General features: G+C 37.7%; 1 protein-coding gene across 2 annotated transcripts; it reads left to right on the forward strand.

The window, feature by feature from the left end:
• The first annotated feature begins 8,129 nt into the window (after positions 1–8,129).
• macir (macrophage immunometabolism regulator) lies at positions 8,130–15,318 on the forward strand. Of its 2 annotated transcripts, none has more exons than XM_059358556.1 (2): positions 8,130–8,227; positions 13,547–15,318. In XM_059358556.1, the coding sequence occupies exon 2, from the start codon at positions 13,548–13,550 to the stop codon at positions 14,199–14,201; it is 654 nt and encodes a 217-aa protein (XP_059214539.1). In that variant the 5' UTR covers positions 8,130–8,227; position 13,547; the 3' UTR covers positions 14,202–15,318. The 2 variants fall into 2 exon arrangements, with proteins under 2 accessions (XP_059214539.1, XP_059214538.1); XM_059358555.1 differs by having other exon boundaries at positions 8,141–8,227; positions 13,543–15,318.
• Positions 15,319–17,246: the final 1,928 nt, after the last annotated feature.

Below are 17,246 nucleotides of genomic sequence, written 5' to 3' on the forward strand. Positions count from 1 at the left end.
TCAGAAATACAGCGTAAAATTAAAAATTGTGCATCGCCGTAGTAGACACTTTTAATTACCGTAAATCAAAGAATAGCACGTATTATTTATCCATTAACTCCTGTAAAGTTAATGGATAAATACCATGATGTCACAATGACACAATTACCCTAAAAATAATATATTATTTCAGAATATTCAGTCTAAATGACAGTTTTTGCTGATATTTACATTTAAATTTACGGTAGAAAACCAACTCACTGTTTTTTTACAGTGAGGTTCTGGCAACCACAGCTGCCGGTAATTCACTGTAAATTTAACAGATTATTTTTTACAGTGTAGGAATCCAGTGAACACTGAAGAAAGGATTATGTAAGAATATTAAAGCTTCTCTTGACTTTATTTGTGTCTTCAGGTGGGATCTATCTCCAGGGTTACATGGTACGAGAGCAGCCTTATGGATCCAGGAAATCCACCATTGAGCTGAAACCTCCTGATGAGTTCCAGACGTTCTACCTCTGTGCTGAAAATGCGAATGAGAATAAACGGTGAGGAGCTGACTCTGATTTTCATTCAGGAACGTTGCGACATAATAACCTTGGTTTTTAAGACCCTGTGAGAATTCTGAGCAAGGTTTTTTTTTTGCATTTGCATTGTATTTTACAAAACAGGACAAAAGCCAGATAGTGGCTCACAACCTTGTCCTGCACTCGGTTGGGGTTTTTTAATCTTTCTATAATCTCTTTTTATTCAATAATCTCCCTCCACAGTGATATCCTCTGGAACACTTGTGCTGGTTAATTCATGGTCCCAATACAGTCGGATATAACATGCTTTATCTGCACAGCGGTGTTCTGAGCTTCGTCCATGTGTTTTGACTGGGTCCTCAGGGTTACAGGGCCACCTGCAACCTCTTGTTTGGTGGCATATTGGCCATTTAGTGCCCTTGTCCAAACCTGTGGCAGTTTAAGAAGTTCCCCCGTTTACACGAGGACGCTTGCGGGTAAAAACGACAAAATATTTTATGGGAAGTGCCTTTCGTTTAGACGGTGACGGCGTTTTTGGGACTTAAAGACGCAAAAATCTGAAACCACCTTTCAAAGTGGAAAAGTTAAATACGCTCCGCCGTAGCGTGTCGTCTACACTGACAAGACACAAAACTCTGATCTGATCTGCTCACGTCACGTATGTGTTTACGTCACATACATGCTCCAGTACAGGAAAATAAACAAACGTGGGATTATTTCCATGCGTGGGACCTTCAAGCTGCTCTGGCAGCTCTAATAAACTTACAGGAGTCTTTCCACCAAATGTCCAGGATATGTACAGATAGTATTAGTGAACAGAGAAGGATCTGGAATTACCTCTATCACATTTTGGATGCAGCAATTCGTCGGAGGCGAGCCAGGCGGCTGTGAACGAGACCTGGGAGATCTAGTGATGGTGGAGAACTTTGTGGAAGGAGTAGCTGATGAAAATACGTGGTGTGAAAACTTCTACAAGCCCAAAGATGCTCTTATCGCTTTAAGTGATGCCGTCTGGCTGCATACAATCGAATTTCACACACTTTTGCGTCACCGTATGCAGCAGATTTCCTCCTGAAAATGCTTGTCTAAACGAGGAATAAAAAGTGAAGACGCGACGCCACTTTTGCGTCTTCTGTTCAGACCGTCATCATGTAAACGTAGCCTAAGACACTTCTACACATCCATCATTGAGTCCATCTTCACCTCCTCCATTGCCACCTAGTACACTACTGCCACTTCAAAGAAACGGCCAACTGCAGCGGAACATCCCTTTCCATATACGGAACCTTAAGGAGGCAACACAATAAGAAAATCATATATTTGTAAAATTGCAAAATGGTCCTGGCTCACATTATAAATGTTAGTATGCTTCTATTTAGGCATTCAAAGGATAAGAAACACAGTGATCTTGGATAGATATGCCGTTTGTACACCCAGCATCCATCCTAATGACCTCCAAGTTTTGGTCCTGTGTAAGAACATGGAAAAACAATATCAATGGACATAATCCAGACAGCAACTGTGTTTCCTTTAGCATGAACACATACAGTATATGGCAAAACTCATAAATGTAAAAATTGTAAAAAAGCATAATTTCTGGGATAAAGGGTTTTCCAACTTAGCATCCAAACTTTATGAAAGACAATAGAGATTTGTGAGGATGGAGTTGGGGTTGGGGTAGTTCATTATGAGGAGGTAGAAGGAGAAGGAAATGGAGGAAGAGGACGAAGACAAATGAGAAGCGTAGGAGGGCCAATCAGCAGAACTGTCTGGACCAAAATTATCATTATTATTATTATTATTATTATTATTATTATTATTAATAAACCATTAAATCATGTGTCTTTAATTCCCACAGCACAGTGCCTGAGTAGGCATTAGCTTGTTTATTCTGCATCACCAGGTCTCAAAATCAAAAGCTAGGGAAAGTAAAGCATGATCTTATTGAGCTGCCTCCCAAGTGAGAGATGGCTTCACAAGCTCTATGACTTAGGCAATCACCAGGGTTGCATACAAAGGTAGAATCCACAATAGAGTCTAAATTATGTTTTCAATAACAATTTCTGAGAATATATGGTCGCATGTGTTTTTTCATACAAGCAAAGGCAGATATACTTGCAGACAGGATGATGTGAATAATGGTGGGACTAAAGAATCCCACTAGGTCCCATCCAGGTCCTAAACCTGGTACATTGCTGCACACAATGGTTTACATTGAATATAAAACCTAAATTTTCACTTGGTATTGACAAAAAAAAGAGTATAAAATTGTCAATTCAAGATGCATGTTATGTATTGTGTGAATAAATGGTAATCTCAATTTGTTAATGGTACAGAACCCGGGTCTTGTATCAGCTTTTTTAAATGATAGCCAACCCGAGTTACATTCCTGCTAATTAAGCTTCCTCAGTGTAAGGAGATTCAACCTACACTGTAAAAAAAACCCTTTTGTTTTTACGGTAAAAAACCGGCAGCTGTGGTTGCCAGAACTTTAACGTAATAAATACGGTAGAACTTTTTTTAATATTACGGTAAACAGATGTTAGCACTGTTGATTTCATGTTTAAGATCGCCATTTTATTCCATTTTTTACTGTATAAATAAAAGGTGTTTCCATCAAAAGAAATACTGTTCTGCCATATAATTGAAAAGAAAATACTTTATAAATGCCGCATGCATTTATTATTAATTTTTTACAAAAGATAAATGCAAAAATTACAGTGATGACTTGTATATATTACATTAAATACATATTACAGTGTATTTTACAGTGGAGTAATATACTTTTCAAAAAAAAAAACTGTAAAAAATACTGTTTTGGCTGATATATACATTTATGGTGTTTCATTGTTACTGAAACTGAATTAACCCATTTATCATTTTACGTTTTTTTACTGTTTAGCAGTTTTTCACCGTAAAATCTACAGACATTTTTTACAGTGTAGTCACTGAGGAAAACACCAGTTGATGTTGTCATGTTGATTGTTCTGGTGTTCTTTACAGATGGATCATAGCCCTCAAAGCTTCAATAAAGAAGTGGGTGCCTTTACATCGGGCCCTTCAGGACTACATGAACCGGCCATCGGAAGAGACCAGAATGTGAGACTCATTATAAATACTGGAGGTCTGGCTCATCATGTCAACCACTGGATGGGCCTCCTGTCTGCAGATAGCTGCATTACTGTGTTTTTTCTTCCTTTTTTTTTTGTAGAAATAATCTGTCACACTTTCTGCTTACCCAACTCTGTTTGCAGTATTTTAACTTTACCTAAGGAGGAAGAAGGTTATTGATTGTTTAAGACAGAGGTGTCAAACTCTGGCCCGTGGGCCAATTTTAGCCCGCAGTATAATTATATTTGGCCCGCGAGGAAATACCAAATGACAACCAGAGCTGGCCCACTGGTATTATACAGCGCAAATAATACTACAAATCCCAGAATGCTCTGCTGGTGTTTTGGCTTGAACACAGTAGATCAGTGTGGAGCAAACTGAGCAACAATTAAAGTTGTCTTTATGCACTTTTTCTTGCTAGTCCAAGGCTTGGGCTTGAATGGTTGCACATTTATTGAAGGATATTATTATTAGTCATTTGGTTTATTATTTCTATTTTATTCTGACATTTATTTTTAGCCTGTGGAAAAAGATTACTGTTAAATTTAAATTTAAAGAAGGCCGCATATAAAATAAAGGGACATACGATTTTTATTTAAATTTTATTTAAGAAATGAATGCCATTGATGTGTTTGTTTGTTTTATTTGATATTCGATTTTGCATGTTTGCAATATTAAGTTATATCAAGCTTTGCTTGTTCCATTTCGTTTGAACTTGTTTAGGTCAATTTTTTCAATAAATATCAATGTTGGCCCGCGACTTTGTCCAAGTTTAAAATTTTGGCCCACTGTGTATTTGAGTTTGACACCCCTGGTTTAAGACATCTGAATTGTTTTCAATACAGACAACCATCCCCTTTAAAAATACTGAAGATGTTGATTACAGCAACATGTTCCCTTATTGCCCTCTCCCCAATACATTCTGTTCGTCTTTTGCATGTGATTCCAAAGCGCCTCAAACACACTGTGTTGGGAATTTCCAAAAATCTTTGGAAAGGTTTCAGTTTATGATATGAAATACTTGAATTGCTGTACTTTTATACTGATTCTGCATTACTGTCTTGACGGGATGGGGGTGAAATAATAGCATCCAATGTTATATTAGTTATTTTACCTTTGAGCTTGAGATAACTGAATGAAAATGGGTTATATGGGTACACAGGAGTCTGTCTTTCCCACTTTATGCTAATCCCACACAGTTTAGTGAAAAACACTGTTTTTCTCATGCAGTAAATTGTGTTGTTTTCCGTCTATTGTACATGAATAGTTCTAAACAGTCTGAGAATTGCATTAACTGGATATGACTGAAAAGCTGTGATTCTTGTGATTTCAATGGGCCCAATTTTATTTATGTGAGATGATGTTATTAGCCATAGTAGCATTTAATTGTAGTGAGAACACTTCTTGAAACTTGACCTCACTGTATAAAATGACCCGTTGTAACCTCTAGGATAATTACATGCATAATTACATCACATCTCAGGGCTTCTCAGCAGTTTACACAACAGAAGTTCTCACTATCACAATTACCGAAAATAAAGAAATATCAAAACCTTTAAAGTTTTTGAAATCAAATCACAGCATGGATTTTTCAATTATGTTCCTCAAGGTCTTGTTGTGTTAATGGGGTATTCTGGAGGGATTTCTGACAGGCGGCCACCTCCCGGTCGGTCTGAGCAGTGACACAAACCCGGAAGTGCCTTAAGCTGCAATCTCTCAAAATTCCAACAGGGGTCACCAACAACGATTGCAAAAAAACTCTGGTCCTATCTATCTCAATACAAAATGAGACTACTTCTCACTTGATTTACTACTTCAGAAAAAAATCTCATGGCAAGATTTTGGTATTATTCGCTAGTTTCAAGTCTTCTTCAAGACAATATGATGTTGTCATATTGTTGTTTAGATCAGCTATTCTCAACCTTGGGGTCGGGACCCCAGTTGGGGTCGCGAGATGATTTCTGGGGGTCGCCAAATCATTTTGGGAGTCAGCTCTGTCTCCACTGTGTTAAAGTGTTCATGTGTTTTAGTCTTTTTGGTAATTTTGTGTCTTTTTTTTGTAATTTTGTGTCTTTTTTTGTGGAAATTTTGTGTCTTTTTTTGGTCATTTTGTTTCCTTTTTTTGGTCATTTTGTGTCTTTTTTGGTCATTATGTGTCTTTTTTTTGTCATTTTGTGTCTTTTTTGTTCATTTTGTGTCTTTTTTTAGTCATTTTGTGTCTTTTTGTGGTCATTTTGTTTCTTTTTTGGGTGATCTGAACTGTGCGTGTGAGATTGTGTTCAGTGAGCGGGGGTCGCGGACAACATGCATGTTAAATTGGGGGTCGCGACTCAAAAAGGTTGAGAACTACTGCTCTAGATAATGTTTAAATTGAAAAGAAAATAGATAATAAAGCAGGGTATGATTTGGGGCAAGGCTAACTGTTGGCACTGTCTGCATGCACCTAAAAGCAATTACATCCTAATGGACTCAAACTTAACCCATTGCACTTACTCATGTGTTGTCTATTGACTTCATCTGTGCTTGTGTTGTATCAACTCTCAAAGGGATGTTGTGCTGGATAAAAGCATCTGCTAAATGACATTGTAGAATTGTACAGGTCGATAACACGACGAGCTGTCGTCAGCATAGAATCGAAGCAAACAATGCTTATCCACGGCACAGTGTACATCCAAACAGCCTGAACTTGTTTCCTGTGTTATCGTCTCAGGATTTTGACACTTTCACTGTGTGTTTTCCGTTCATGAAAGTTTATTTGAACATCTGTAAAACCGTCTTGTTCAGCATTCGGTTTTGCTAAAAGACACTCCAAGGAGTTAGTTGTTCATTTTTTCTGGTAAGTTACACACATTTTTTTTAAAGTGTTAAGAGTTTATTTTTAGGGGGAAGGGCTTTAAGCTGCTTTATTTCAGCTCTTACAGCCTCCAACTCTTGGCTAGAGGGGGTCTGCTCCTTTGCCCTCTCCAGTCCAAATATGGTCTCTCTCGGTTTCAAAAAGCAATGATGGCGACGCACGTAAAACAAGATGGTGACAGCCAAAACAACGAACTTGATGCTTCAAACGGGCAGTCCACAAACCAATGGGTGACGTCACAGTGGCTATGTAACGTGATTAATTAATATGACAGATATATGACAAGAACAACTTGACACACAGTGCTGACCTGCAACTCAGATTAATCTTCAGGTTCCCAGCTTTCAGACGCTCTACACCACTTACATGTGCATGTGATGACGTTAAACAAATAATGTGATTCAATACTCATGCTCATCGTCGTCGTCCATGTTCAATAGTTGCAACAGATTGCAATCCTTCCAATGAAATAGGAGGCGCTGTCGCAAAGTACAAGGACCTAGAACTGCGGGTCTGAATCTGCAGTCTCCGGGTCTGCAGACACAGCCTCCTCGTAATAGGACCATAGATATCTATGAGAAAGGCTAGATGGCTCGAGGCGGAGTCACCAGCATCCCACGGTGGCCATCTTGCCACAGGCAGCTGGCCCACCCATAACATCAGTCTACTGTACATGTAACATTTAAATAACCAGAGATTGATTCATTTTAAACCCATTTTTAAACGGTTTGGTTTGTTATAAACCTCAGAGTTATTGTTATGTTCCTGCACACTGAAGAATAATTTTAACCATGGACTTCCATAAATAAACATTAAGCAGATAGGTAGAGCAATAACTATAGGCCTAAACACACAAGGTTATTAAGTTATATAAATTCATTTATATACAAAACATTTAATCATTCCATGTATGTTATATTAGTAATATTTCTGTTATAATGATAACAATAATGACACATAACAATAACATTTATGTATTTATTTTAAATATAAATATCTGTCTCATGTTACCTTGCTTTATATCCGTTCTGTGAGATATATATATATACACACACACACACACACACATTTACATATATATATGTGTATATATGTATGTATATGGATATACATGCACCTTATATATGTGTGTGTGTGTGTGTGTGTGTGTGTGTGTGTGTATATATGTGTATATATATGTATATATATATTTTTTTAAATATATATATATATCACAGAACGGATATATAGAAAGATAATATATATATATACAGACACTATATATATATATATATATATATATAGTGTCTGTGCCAATAATTATATTTATTTCATAATTTTGACTTAAGTATAAAATTCTGCCTTTTATATAGCCTAATCATTTAGACGGCATCATTTTGACCTAGTCCTGCCATTATAATGACTGTTGACATTGATGTCTTCTCTTTTATGATATTATGAGTATAATAATTATTTCACAGATGGAAATTAGCTTTCATAAACAGGAAGCTATTTGGTATAATTATGCATATCATGTAGCTGAATTTCTACAACACTGTAACTATAAAGATATTCGTGTAAACTGAAGCCTGATTATTACCACTGATAGATTCTGTATATAATAATGTAGCCTATAGAAGCTTTTTTTTTCCTCTGAAAAATAGACCGGAAATGTTCCTTTTGCTGCTGTTGACGGAACACAGGAGGAGTGAGAGCGCAGAAGCCAGGGAGCACACAGACGGGAAGGTTGGACGCCAGATTCTCCTCAGCCAAACAGGTTTGTATCTGATTTTAGTTTTTATTGGACGTCATGAAACCAAAAGGAATTTAATGAGGGTTAAACAGCAATGAAACATTCGCGTGAATCCATATAAACGGCAGCCAAACGAGCTGATGACATGCTCCTGTCAATCAAGTCTGATAAGAGTGTGTTACATGATGACATCAATGCGTCGCATTTAACTATATGGTTATAAATATTATAAAATGAGCGAGTTAATTCGTCGTTATTTCTCCTGACAGTGGCGTTTGATCGCGCCGCCCAAGCAGCAGCGGACAGGATGGAGCAGGTCTCTCGTTTGTTACAACAGCCATCTTTTACTCTGGGCTGTTCCTGTCACAATGCTTTGAACGCTACAATGTATATCAGCAGCTATAACATGACGTCTGTTTGTTAAGTGTGTCTGAAGCAGAACATGTCAAACAGTCTTTGCAGCGGAAACGCGCTGTGAGTTTAGTGTCAGCAGGCCTGAGCCGCGTCATGGCGTTGGCTTTCTGCTGCGGCTCACTGCGGTCCAGCCAGCATCCACCCGGGAAGAGACAGTGGAGCAGCCTCCACCTGTTTCCGCTGAGCATGTATGTACCATAGGATGTATGCACGAGGCGTTACGGTTACCAGCGCTTTACAACGTCAACCGCCTTCAAAATAAAAGCCATGTTCCGGTAAACTTTAGTTCACTGTATTTTCCTAATCCCCTCCTAAAAAAAAAAAAAAAGGGCGAGTCCAGAGCCGGCCCAAGCCTCCATGGGGCCCTAAGCAGAATGCGATTTTGGGCCCTCTATTTCTGCCAATAATATCGATGGTTAATAACATAAATAATACCAATGCAATAATAATACCAATAATACCAATAAATGAATGGTGTGCAGGGTGTCACATATGGTTTTTAATCTCAAAATGTAGCACATTCAACTACAAGAGCAACCTGGGGTTGTGTGTGTATATATATATATATATATATATATATATAAAGTTTGTTTACATATTCTTATACTCTTAGTATATTATCTATTGTATGTATATCTTGTTTAGTCAAGTATTTATATGCATATATAATGCCGGTACAATATATCATATTATATCATATCTTGTGTATCTATCTATCTATCTATCTATCTATCTATCTATCTATCTATCTATCTATCTACATATATCTACATATACTACATCAGCAGCAGCACCACTCTGTTGACATATCTTTGATACAGAAATCATCACTCATACATGCAAAAAATAAAAATATATTATTGGTATTATTATTGGTAATTGCTCTTGGGGCCCCCCTAGTGGCCCTAAGCAGTCGCTTAGTTCGCTTATGCCTTGGGCCGGCTCTGGGCGAGTCACTTATGAACACATGAACGGAAGCACACACACACACACACACACACACACACACACACACACACACACACACACATATACATATATATATATATATATATATATATATATGTATGTGTGTGTGTGTGTGTGTGTGTGTGTCCAGTTGCCAATCCCTAATATATATATATATATATTAGGGATTGGCAACTGGAGGCCCGGGGGCCGACACGGCCCACACCCTCACTTAAAGTGGCCCTCAGTACAACTACATGCATTTGAGCATGAAATCTTAAAAGTGCAGTGTCAAAATGCGCAAAATTACTTCTTGCAATTAATATTGGTCTGCTGTTCTTGAACTGAAAAAAAAAGAAATCACAGTAAGTTGTTATTTTTTATTTGCTTCAAACCTTTTGTATTCCTATTTATACTGTTAAATATGCATTTGAGCATGAAATATGTAAAGTTACTGCAGTTTAAAATTGCAGTTTCATCATATCTGGTTAAGTGCACGCTCCTATATGTGGCCCTGTGGTAGTGTCCATAAAAAATTGTGGCCCTCTCCAGCATTTAAGTTGCCCATCCCTGAAATATATATATATTTATATATATATATATATATATATATATATACACTCAGAGTGTCGGTATGAAATCATATTTTCCCTCAACACATAGAATTCTATTTCTTATGAATTAATAAAATATTACAATTAAAAGAAAACCGTCCATAGTCACAGAGTCTTTCTACTTCAGCTGATTACAGGACATTCTGATGTGGAATTAGAAGTGAAGAAGAATTGGAAGTGCTGTCTATGTAACCGTTAACAATCAACAGTTTTCATTTGTATGGGTTTTCAAAACCAAAAAATGATGTTAGTGATGTCTTTTGGTTGTCCAGAATAACCTGTGCATTGTTTCTCCAAAGACAATATGAAGCTGGATTTATGTAAGGTGTATTAGAGAAAGAAACAAGGAATAGCTGTGGTGGAGAGAGCAAGAGAGTGAATGATGAGAGAGAGTAGCATTGGCAAGAACAAAGCCATGAATCAGAGCAATAATACATTATATCCTGTTAATGTGTTATTTAAAACACTCTAAAGCAATAAATATCAACTTGTCTTCTCTGTAGCATTCATATTGTTTCCTCATGACAACTTGAAGCTCTGGAACACAGAAACTCTGGAAAATGGGACAATCCAAGGAGCATGTGAATGCACCATTGGCCTTGGCATGGATCTAGATAGATAGATTACTTTATTCATCCCCGAAGGGAAATTCGGTTGTCACAGCAGTCCGGTATTCAAGTACAATAATATACAATAGAATAAAATACTGAGGTAGCATAAATAAAAACAACAATAGCTCAGGACAGTGCAAAAATAAAGATAAAAAACAGACAACAAACGTAGTAAAAACACAAAAAACTACAGAAATACACAGAGCTGCTGTAACAGGCTGCCACTAGTACGGCGCCATCTTGGATCTGTGCTCTGAGAGTTTTTCCAGTTTGAAATTGAATTTAATAGTTTGGAACTGTTTTCCATTAAATTTGAAAATGAATGTAATATGAAGTTGATGTCCCTCTGAAACTGTGTTTAATAAACACGCTGCCGGGGTGATGTAGACTGTCTCCACTGCAGCCTCTCATGTGGAGGAGGACAGAGACATTGGTGCAACTGTAAATGACAGCAAGCATGGTCGAGAATTTTCACCATTGTTTTTGTTTCTAATCATTAGGCTAACTTACTATGGAAAAACAATCTAGCCATTTATTTAATGCCCATCAGGCACCTAACCCCCCTGCACAGCTCGCCGGGCGCAGTAATGTGCTGCCCACTGCTCCTTGCATGGTGTGTTCACTTGTGTGTAAAAAGGATGGGATAAATGCAGAGGTTGAATTTCCCCATTGTGGGATTAATAAAGTAATCTTCTTCTTCTTCTGTACTCAGTAGTACCTAAGTAATTTGGTCGATACCCTTTTTTTAAAATATTCTTTTTATTGCCAAGTTCACATTGGTTAGAATACATGTTTCACACAAAGCAATCATAGTTTTATATGCTTTTTTGGTATACAAGAAAAAAAAAGAATAAAAGTTCAAACAAAACAAAAACAACAACAAACAAACCAACAAAAAACAAAACAAACAACAACACGGCAGCATCTTAAAACATAAATAGATTGGATATGACAAAATGGCGGATTACCACACAACTTGGGTACAGTGTCCAAACAACAGCAACTGGTCGATACCCTTTAAAGTAGAGTCCGGTACTCAACAGTAGTTCTATTTCATTAATTAAAAAAACCAACAACCTTTAAGCCCACAACTGACAATAGATCTGCAGATTACTTTCTTGCTTAAGTGATTAATCATTAATTCTATTGTTGTGTTGTAATAAAGCAAAATGTCCATCAGTTTTCCAGAGCTCAAGGTGATGTCTTTCTGTCCAAAACCCCAAAATATTTATTAGTAACTCCTCATAATCGTAAACCAGAAAATGATTGGTGGTTAGTCATTAATAATTGATTTTCCAAATAGATTTGAATGAATTTATCTTAAAATCAACCAATCAATCAATTGATAACTTTTTGTAGTTCTGCACTTTTTCTCATGGATTGGAGGGAGAACTAGGAGGATAGTTTGGATTAAGCTCTATTGTTTAGAGTGGCATGGGTATGAATGCAATGTAGTTCAGTTAAGAGATCTTTGTTCTGCTAATGCAATATGTTTTATCTGTAGAAATGTTGTATATTGGTTCTTGGGTGAGAAAAAAGATTTCCTTGCCTCAACTGGACAACCAAGTTTCTTCTCTTTTATTTTCTGTTGTTTTCATTTAGGAGTAATTGGATGTTCAGTGAATAGTGTTACAGCCCGGCATGTGGGCCACAATAAAAACACAACATTGCGATATGAAGTTGCTATTAATTAAAACAATTGAATCAAACAAGTAATGATATAACAATGATGAAGATGAAGTTGGATCAGTAGTGAAAGTGAGGATGCGGGAAATGGAACAAAAACCAAACAGAGAGGATTGTGGGTTGTCTGAGAGAGGGGCCCTCACAGTATGGCTACTGGATAGGGTTGGCAAATTATGTGAATTTTGTTTGTAACTTTCCATGTGAATTTATGGGAATAAACCGGGAATTTACAAAATTGAAGGTTGGCCATTAACAGTGAACTTACATATAGTTGGAAAAAATATATTTAACCCTTTGATGCACAACATATAAACACCTTCTAATGCACAACATGGGTCAAAAATGACCCTGTGCATTAGAAGCATAGTGGTAAAAAAAAAAGTTTTTTTTATTCAAAAAGTAAGAAATGAAAACAAAACATTAGGATGTATCATGTTCAAAAAGAAGTTATTTGAGGAAAACCTGGAATACTGAATTATGAAATAAATTTACTGCGAAGATATAGAATATAAAAACTTAGTCGGGTCACTTTAGACCCATGTTGTGCATCAAAGGGTTAAGCATAATCTTGACTAAAACAACCAGATTTCATGCGAAGTACATTTGAATATCTGCTATTCCTCAATCACATGAGGCCACGCCCCCTACATGCACTGTGCATTCTTCCATCTCGTGCACAGATGATTTCTGGAACCCTGGACCAAACTTTTGAGGCCATAGCAGAAGACTAAAGAGAGCAAACGATGTATTTTTGTAGGCCAACCTGGACGTTAGCATCGCCACGGGGTCTAGTGAGAATTCACCTATGGGTTATGTGCATTGGATTTTGGATCATTGCAGAAAATAAGCTCTGTGGCAAACATGTTTCTGTAATGTTTAACTCAGTATTCATGCTTTTTTTTGTTAAATGAAAATGAATATTTCCTAAATTTCAAGCTTAACTTCCCATGGAAAGTTTCTGGAAACTGTCCCCTACCCCTCCTGAGTGCTTGTGTTTTATAACTTTTTATTGCTCCAAGACCCAAATGTGACTCATTTAATGTTTTTTATCTCCACCTTCCATCAGTTAGGATGTCTATGAGGATGGAAATGGATATCAGTGGAGTGTCAAGGGCACATGTCTCCATTCTTCCTGCAGCTGAAATCAAAGCCACATTGAAACCAGAAGCAGAGAGACCTCGCTGTGCCAGTACCCCGTGTTCCCCCATTAGAGGGACTGTTGCAGGATACCAGATCCTCCACATGGACTCAAACTTCCTGGTGGGCTTCACCACTGGTGAAGAGCTGCTCAAGCTGGCCCACAAGTGGTCAGAAGGCACTCCGGAGAAGAGTTCTGTATCAGAAGCCATGTCTAGCTCTATCCAGAGCTCGGTCCCCAGGTCTGTGGATTTAGGCATCCAGCGCTCTTCACGGATCTGCAAAAGCAAAAGTCGCTACTACCAACCCTACGACATTCCTGCAGCCAATGGCCGGAGACGGAGGCGCATGCCCAGCTCCAGTGACACCTTCCTCAGGTCCCTGGGCCACGGGGAGCCTGGGAGGGGTCTGCATGCTCCACTACCCCTCTGTCTGCTTAAAGGGAAGAGGGCCCAGTCCAAGTCTCTGGACTACCTTAATCTGGACAAAATAAGCATCAAAGAGTCGTCAGACACTGAGGTGTTACAGTACCAGCTGCAGCATCTCACCCTGCGGGGGGAGCGCATGTTCACCAGAAACAAGACATGAAAGCATGATGGGAGGCCCTTTTTAGGCGTCTTTCCCTTTAGTGGATTTAGGTGCTATTTCCAGCGTGGTTTCTTTCTACTCAGATTACACTCTGTTCTTTTAGAAGGCAGTCTGATAATCTTGTTACCTTATTAACTGGGGGTTAACCTTGTACTGTACACATAACATGAAAGAAAATTCTGAAATCAATCCTCACATTATAATGAGGTTGTTGAGGTGAAAAATGTGAATTATATAAACTTAGCAATAACTGGGGAACCTATTTATTGACAGTGTTGTGTATTTGTACTGTCAGAGACGCACTGATATATCAGTTTACGGCTGATGAAAGCACATACCCCATACTGTATGAGCTTTAACATGCACCATTGCTATCAGTCCAATAATAGTTTTACTGCTTATCTGTGAGGAGTTGTTGGTAAAAGTTATGTGATTTTTCTTTTTCAGGTTATGGCAGTGCATACAATAATTTTGAATATGTTGCTTATTTGTTGATTTATTGATGACATTCAATATCGGTGTGCTTTTAAACCTCTTATTTCCCAGAAGATGGGCATGTGTAAAAATACAACAACTTAGTGATACTCAAGCATCTGTTTAGGAATAGATAGTGAAGTCCATCTTTTGTATACAATACTCATGACATATGTACACTTTACATAGGTATTGTTCATTGTAATCATTCCCTCTGTCCATACTTGCTAAAACCATTCCCCTTTTTTTAAATATATATCAAAGTTTTTTTTTTCTGGCATTGCATGCAACAAACCTTTCACGGCAGAACAACCAAGGACCTTTAATGACTTAATCAGTTCCTTGGACCTGTTGCCACTAGAAACCCCCAAAACATCCCGTCCTAATGTGACTATATTGTAAAAGGTGAGAGAGAGAATCAGTTTTCCAATTTGTCACTTTAGCTTCAGCACTGTTGATTGTGCTCTCTTGTAGTTGCACGAGGAGAATCACTTCACCACCAGTACAGGCAGGACAATACCTCTTTGGGTGTACATATGATGCCATATGTGTATTGTTTTAAGATATGACTTAACTTGAAAACACCCTCACTATCAAACCAACCTGGTCTCACAGGAATCCATGCAATAGCCACGGATTTCGCTTAACTCAAAATCCGTGGAATAGCCACGGAATCGCTCAAATTTCCGTGAAACTGACACGGATTTTGCTACAATGCAAGTTAATGACAGTCATATCCCGTGGCTATTGGTTTGTTCCAAGTCACGTGACTTTCAAGGTCCCGGCGGTCAGAACAAAAAACATGGCGGACAGTTCTCTCATTTTTAGTGAAAAATCAATATTTTGACTTAGTTTCTGCATAAAAATGGATTTTGATCACATTTCTAGCGAGAAATATATGTTTTATTTTCTAAATATTCACTCAGTGAATGTACATAATCACTTTGTATGTTGGAATAGCCACGGGACATGACTGTCATTAACTTGCATTGTAGCGAAATCCGTGTCAGTTTCACGGAAATTTGAGCGATTCCGTGGCTATTCCACGGATTTTGAGTTAAGCGAAATCTGTGGCTATTTCACGGATTTCTGTGAGACCATGTTGATCAAACAGTCAACCCCACAAGTTTAAAAGGTGGCTGTTGTACCTCAATCCTTCATAAAGGACGGTGTCATTTCCAGTAGTCGAAGTTAAAACAAAATCTATGGAAACGTCCAACAGCCCTGCAGAATCACCCAGTATGAGACTTCCCAAACACAACCAGACAGTCAGATGTATATAAGTATCACTACAGTCTGCACCTGTTTATTGGTTCTTGTTGGCAAATATGGTTGTGAATATGTTGCCTTTAGAAAACCATATTGGTGTATCTCTAGTTTTGTATATTGGTTATGGATGCACAACAGTATTTTTGAGGTGTGTCTTTTTATCGAGTGTGTATGATTCCCTTAAAGTTGGTAATGGATGTGTTTCCAATGTCTCTTTTGCAGAAAAATAGTTTTCTGCACCTGATTGCACTGCTGGACTCTATGATAAACTCTCTGAAAACGTCAGTGCACCTTGATATCATCACCACCTTGGCACCAATTAGGCACAATATTGTTCATAAGCAAGCCATGTGAACACTTACAGTTGCATGAAAATAACTGTACACCTCTTGGGTTTTGCACAATTTGCTGTGCTTCTGTGAAAGGAAATTGATATTTCTCTGTGTGTTTTCTATTCCACTAAAGCAATAGAAAATTAAATGTATTTTGTGAATGTGTATTATGAATCTTCTGGGATGATTTTTTTTTTCTGACTTAAATTGAAAATTGATCAAAATGAGCTTTCAGTTGTGATTATCGAAATCCTAAGAAAGATCAGCAAACCCCCCGAACCTGACGTTGCCAGCTTACATGTATCCAAAAAACAGACAACATGGCCGCTGCTGGAGTCCGTTAAAACAGAACTAAAAAAATCTTGCTTCTCTGAAGTCAATGGTGTCAACATTTTGCCATTTTGCCTGTAAACAATGAGAATCTGTTGTGTCAAAAGGGCGGTGGACTAATCTTTAAGAGACCAGCTATTGTCGTTTTAGCGACAAGCCACTCCTGTAATTGGCCGCAATAAGGTATATTCCCAGAAAAAGAATTTTAAATTTTAAAGAAGAATTTGAAAATGTGAATGACAGTTGTCAGGGCATAAACCCTACAATCTGTTTAAAATGGCATATGCCTCAGTGTTAAAAAATAATAAAAATCTAAAATTGAATCAAATTGTGACCTTTGAACTGAAAGTCAAATTGATTATTGATTTGGGGAATTGTGAAACCCTTTGTAGAAAATGAACCACAGTTCACTAAAGACTGCTACTGTGTCATATCCATATGAGGAGCATCAGTCTATTGGAGTCTGTCACTGTGTTTTTTTTATACTACTCTGGAGTGAGATTTAATGAATTTGAAAGGTTAAATAAATATTCTAATACATCTAAATTAGTTTTCAGGTAGTCAAAATAGGAATTTTGCACATGGCGGACCCTAACAGTCAGTCAATGCAGTGTTAGGTCAACAAATCGAGCTTGATTAA

Source organism: Centropristis striata, chromosome 19 (assembly GCF_030273125.1).
Source record: "Centropristis striata isolate RG_2023a ecotype Rhode Island chromosome 19, C.striata_1.0, whole genome shotgun sequence".
Taxonomy (NCBI): domain Eukaryota; kingdom Metazoa; phylum Chordata; class Actinopteri; order Perciformes; family Serranidae; genus Centropristis; species Centropristis striata.

Bases quoted from the DNA above. Each gene is read 5' to 3' on its own strand.
- macir (XM_059358556.1), top strand. From the start codon at position 13,548: ATGTCTATGAGGATGGAAATGGATATCAGTGGAGTGTCAAGGGCACAT.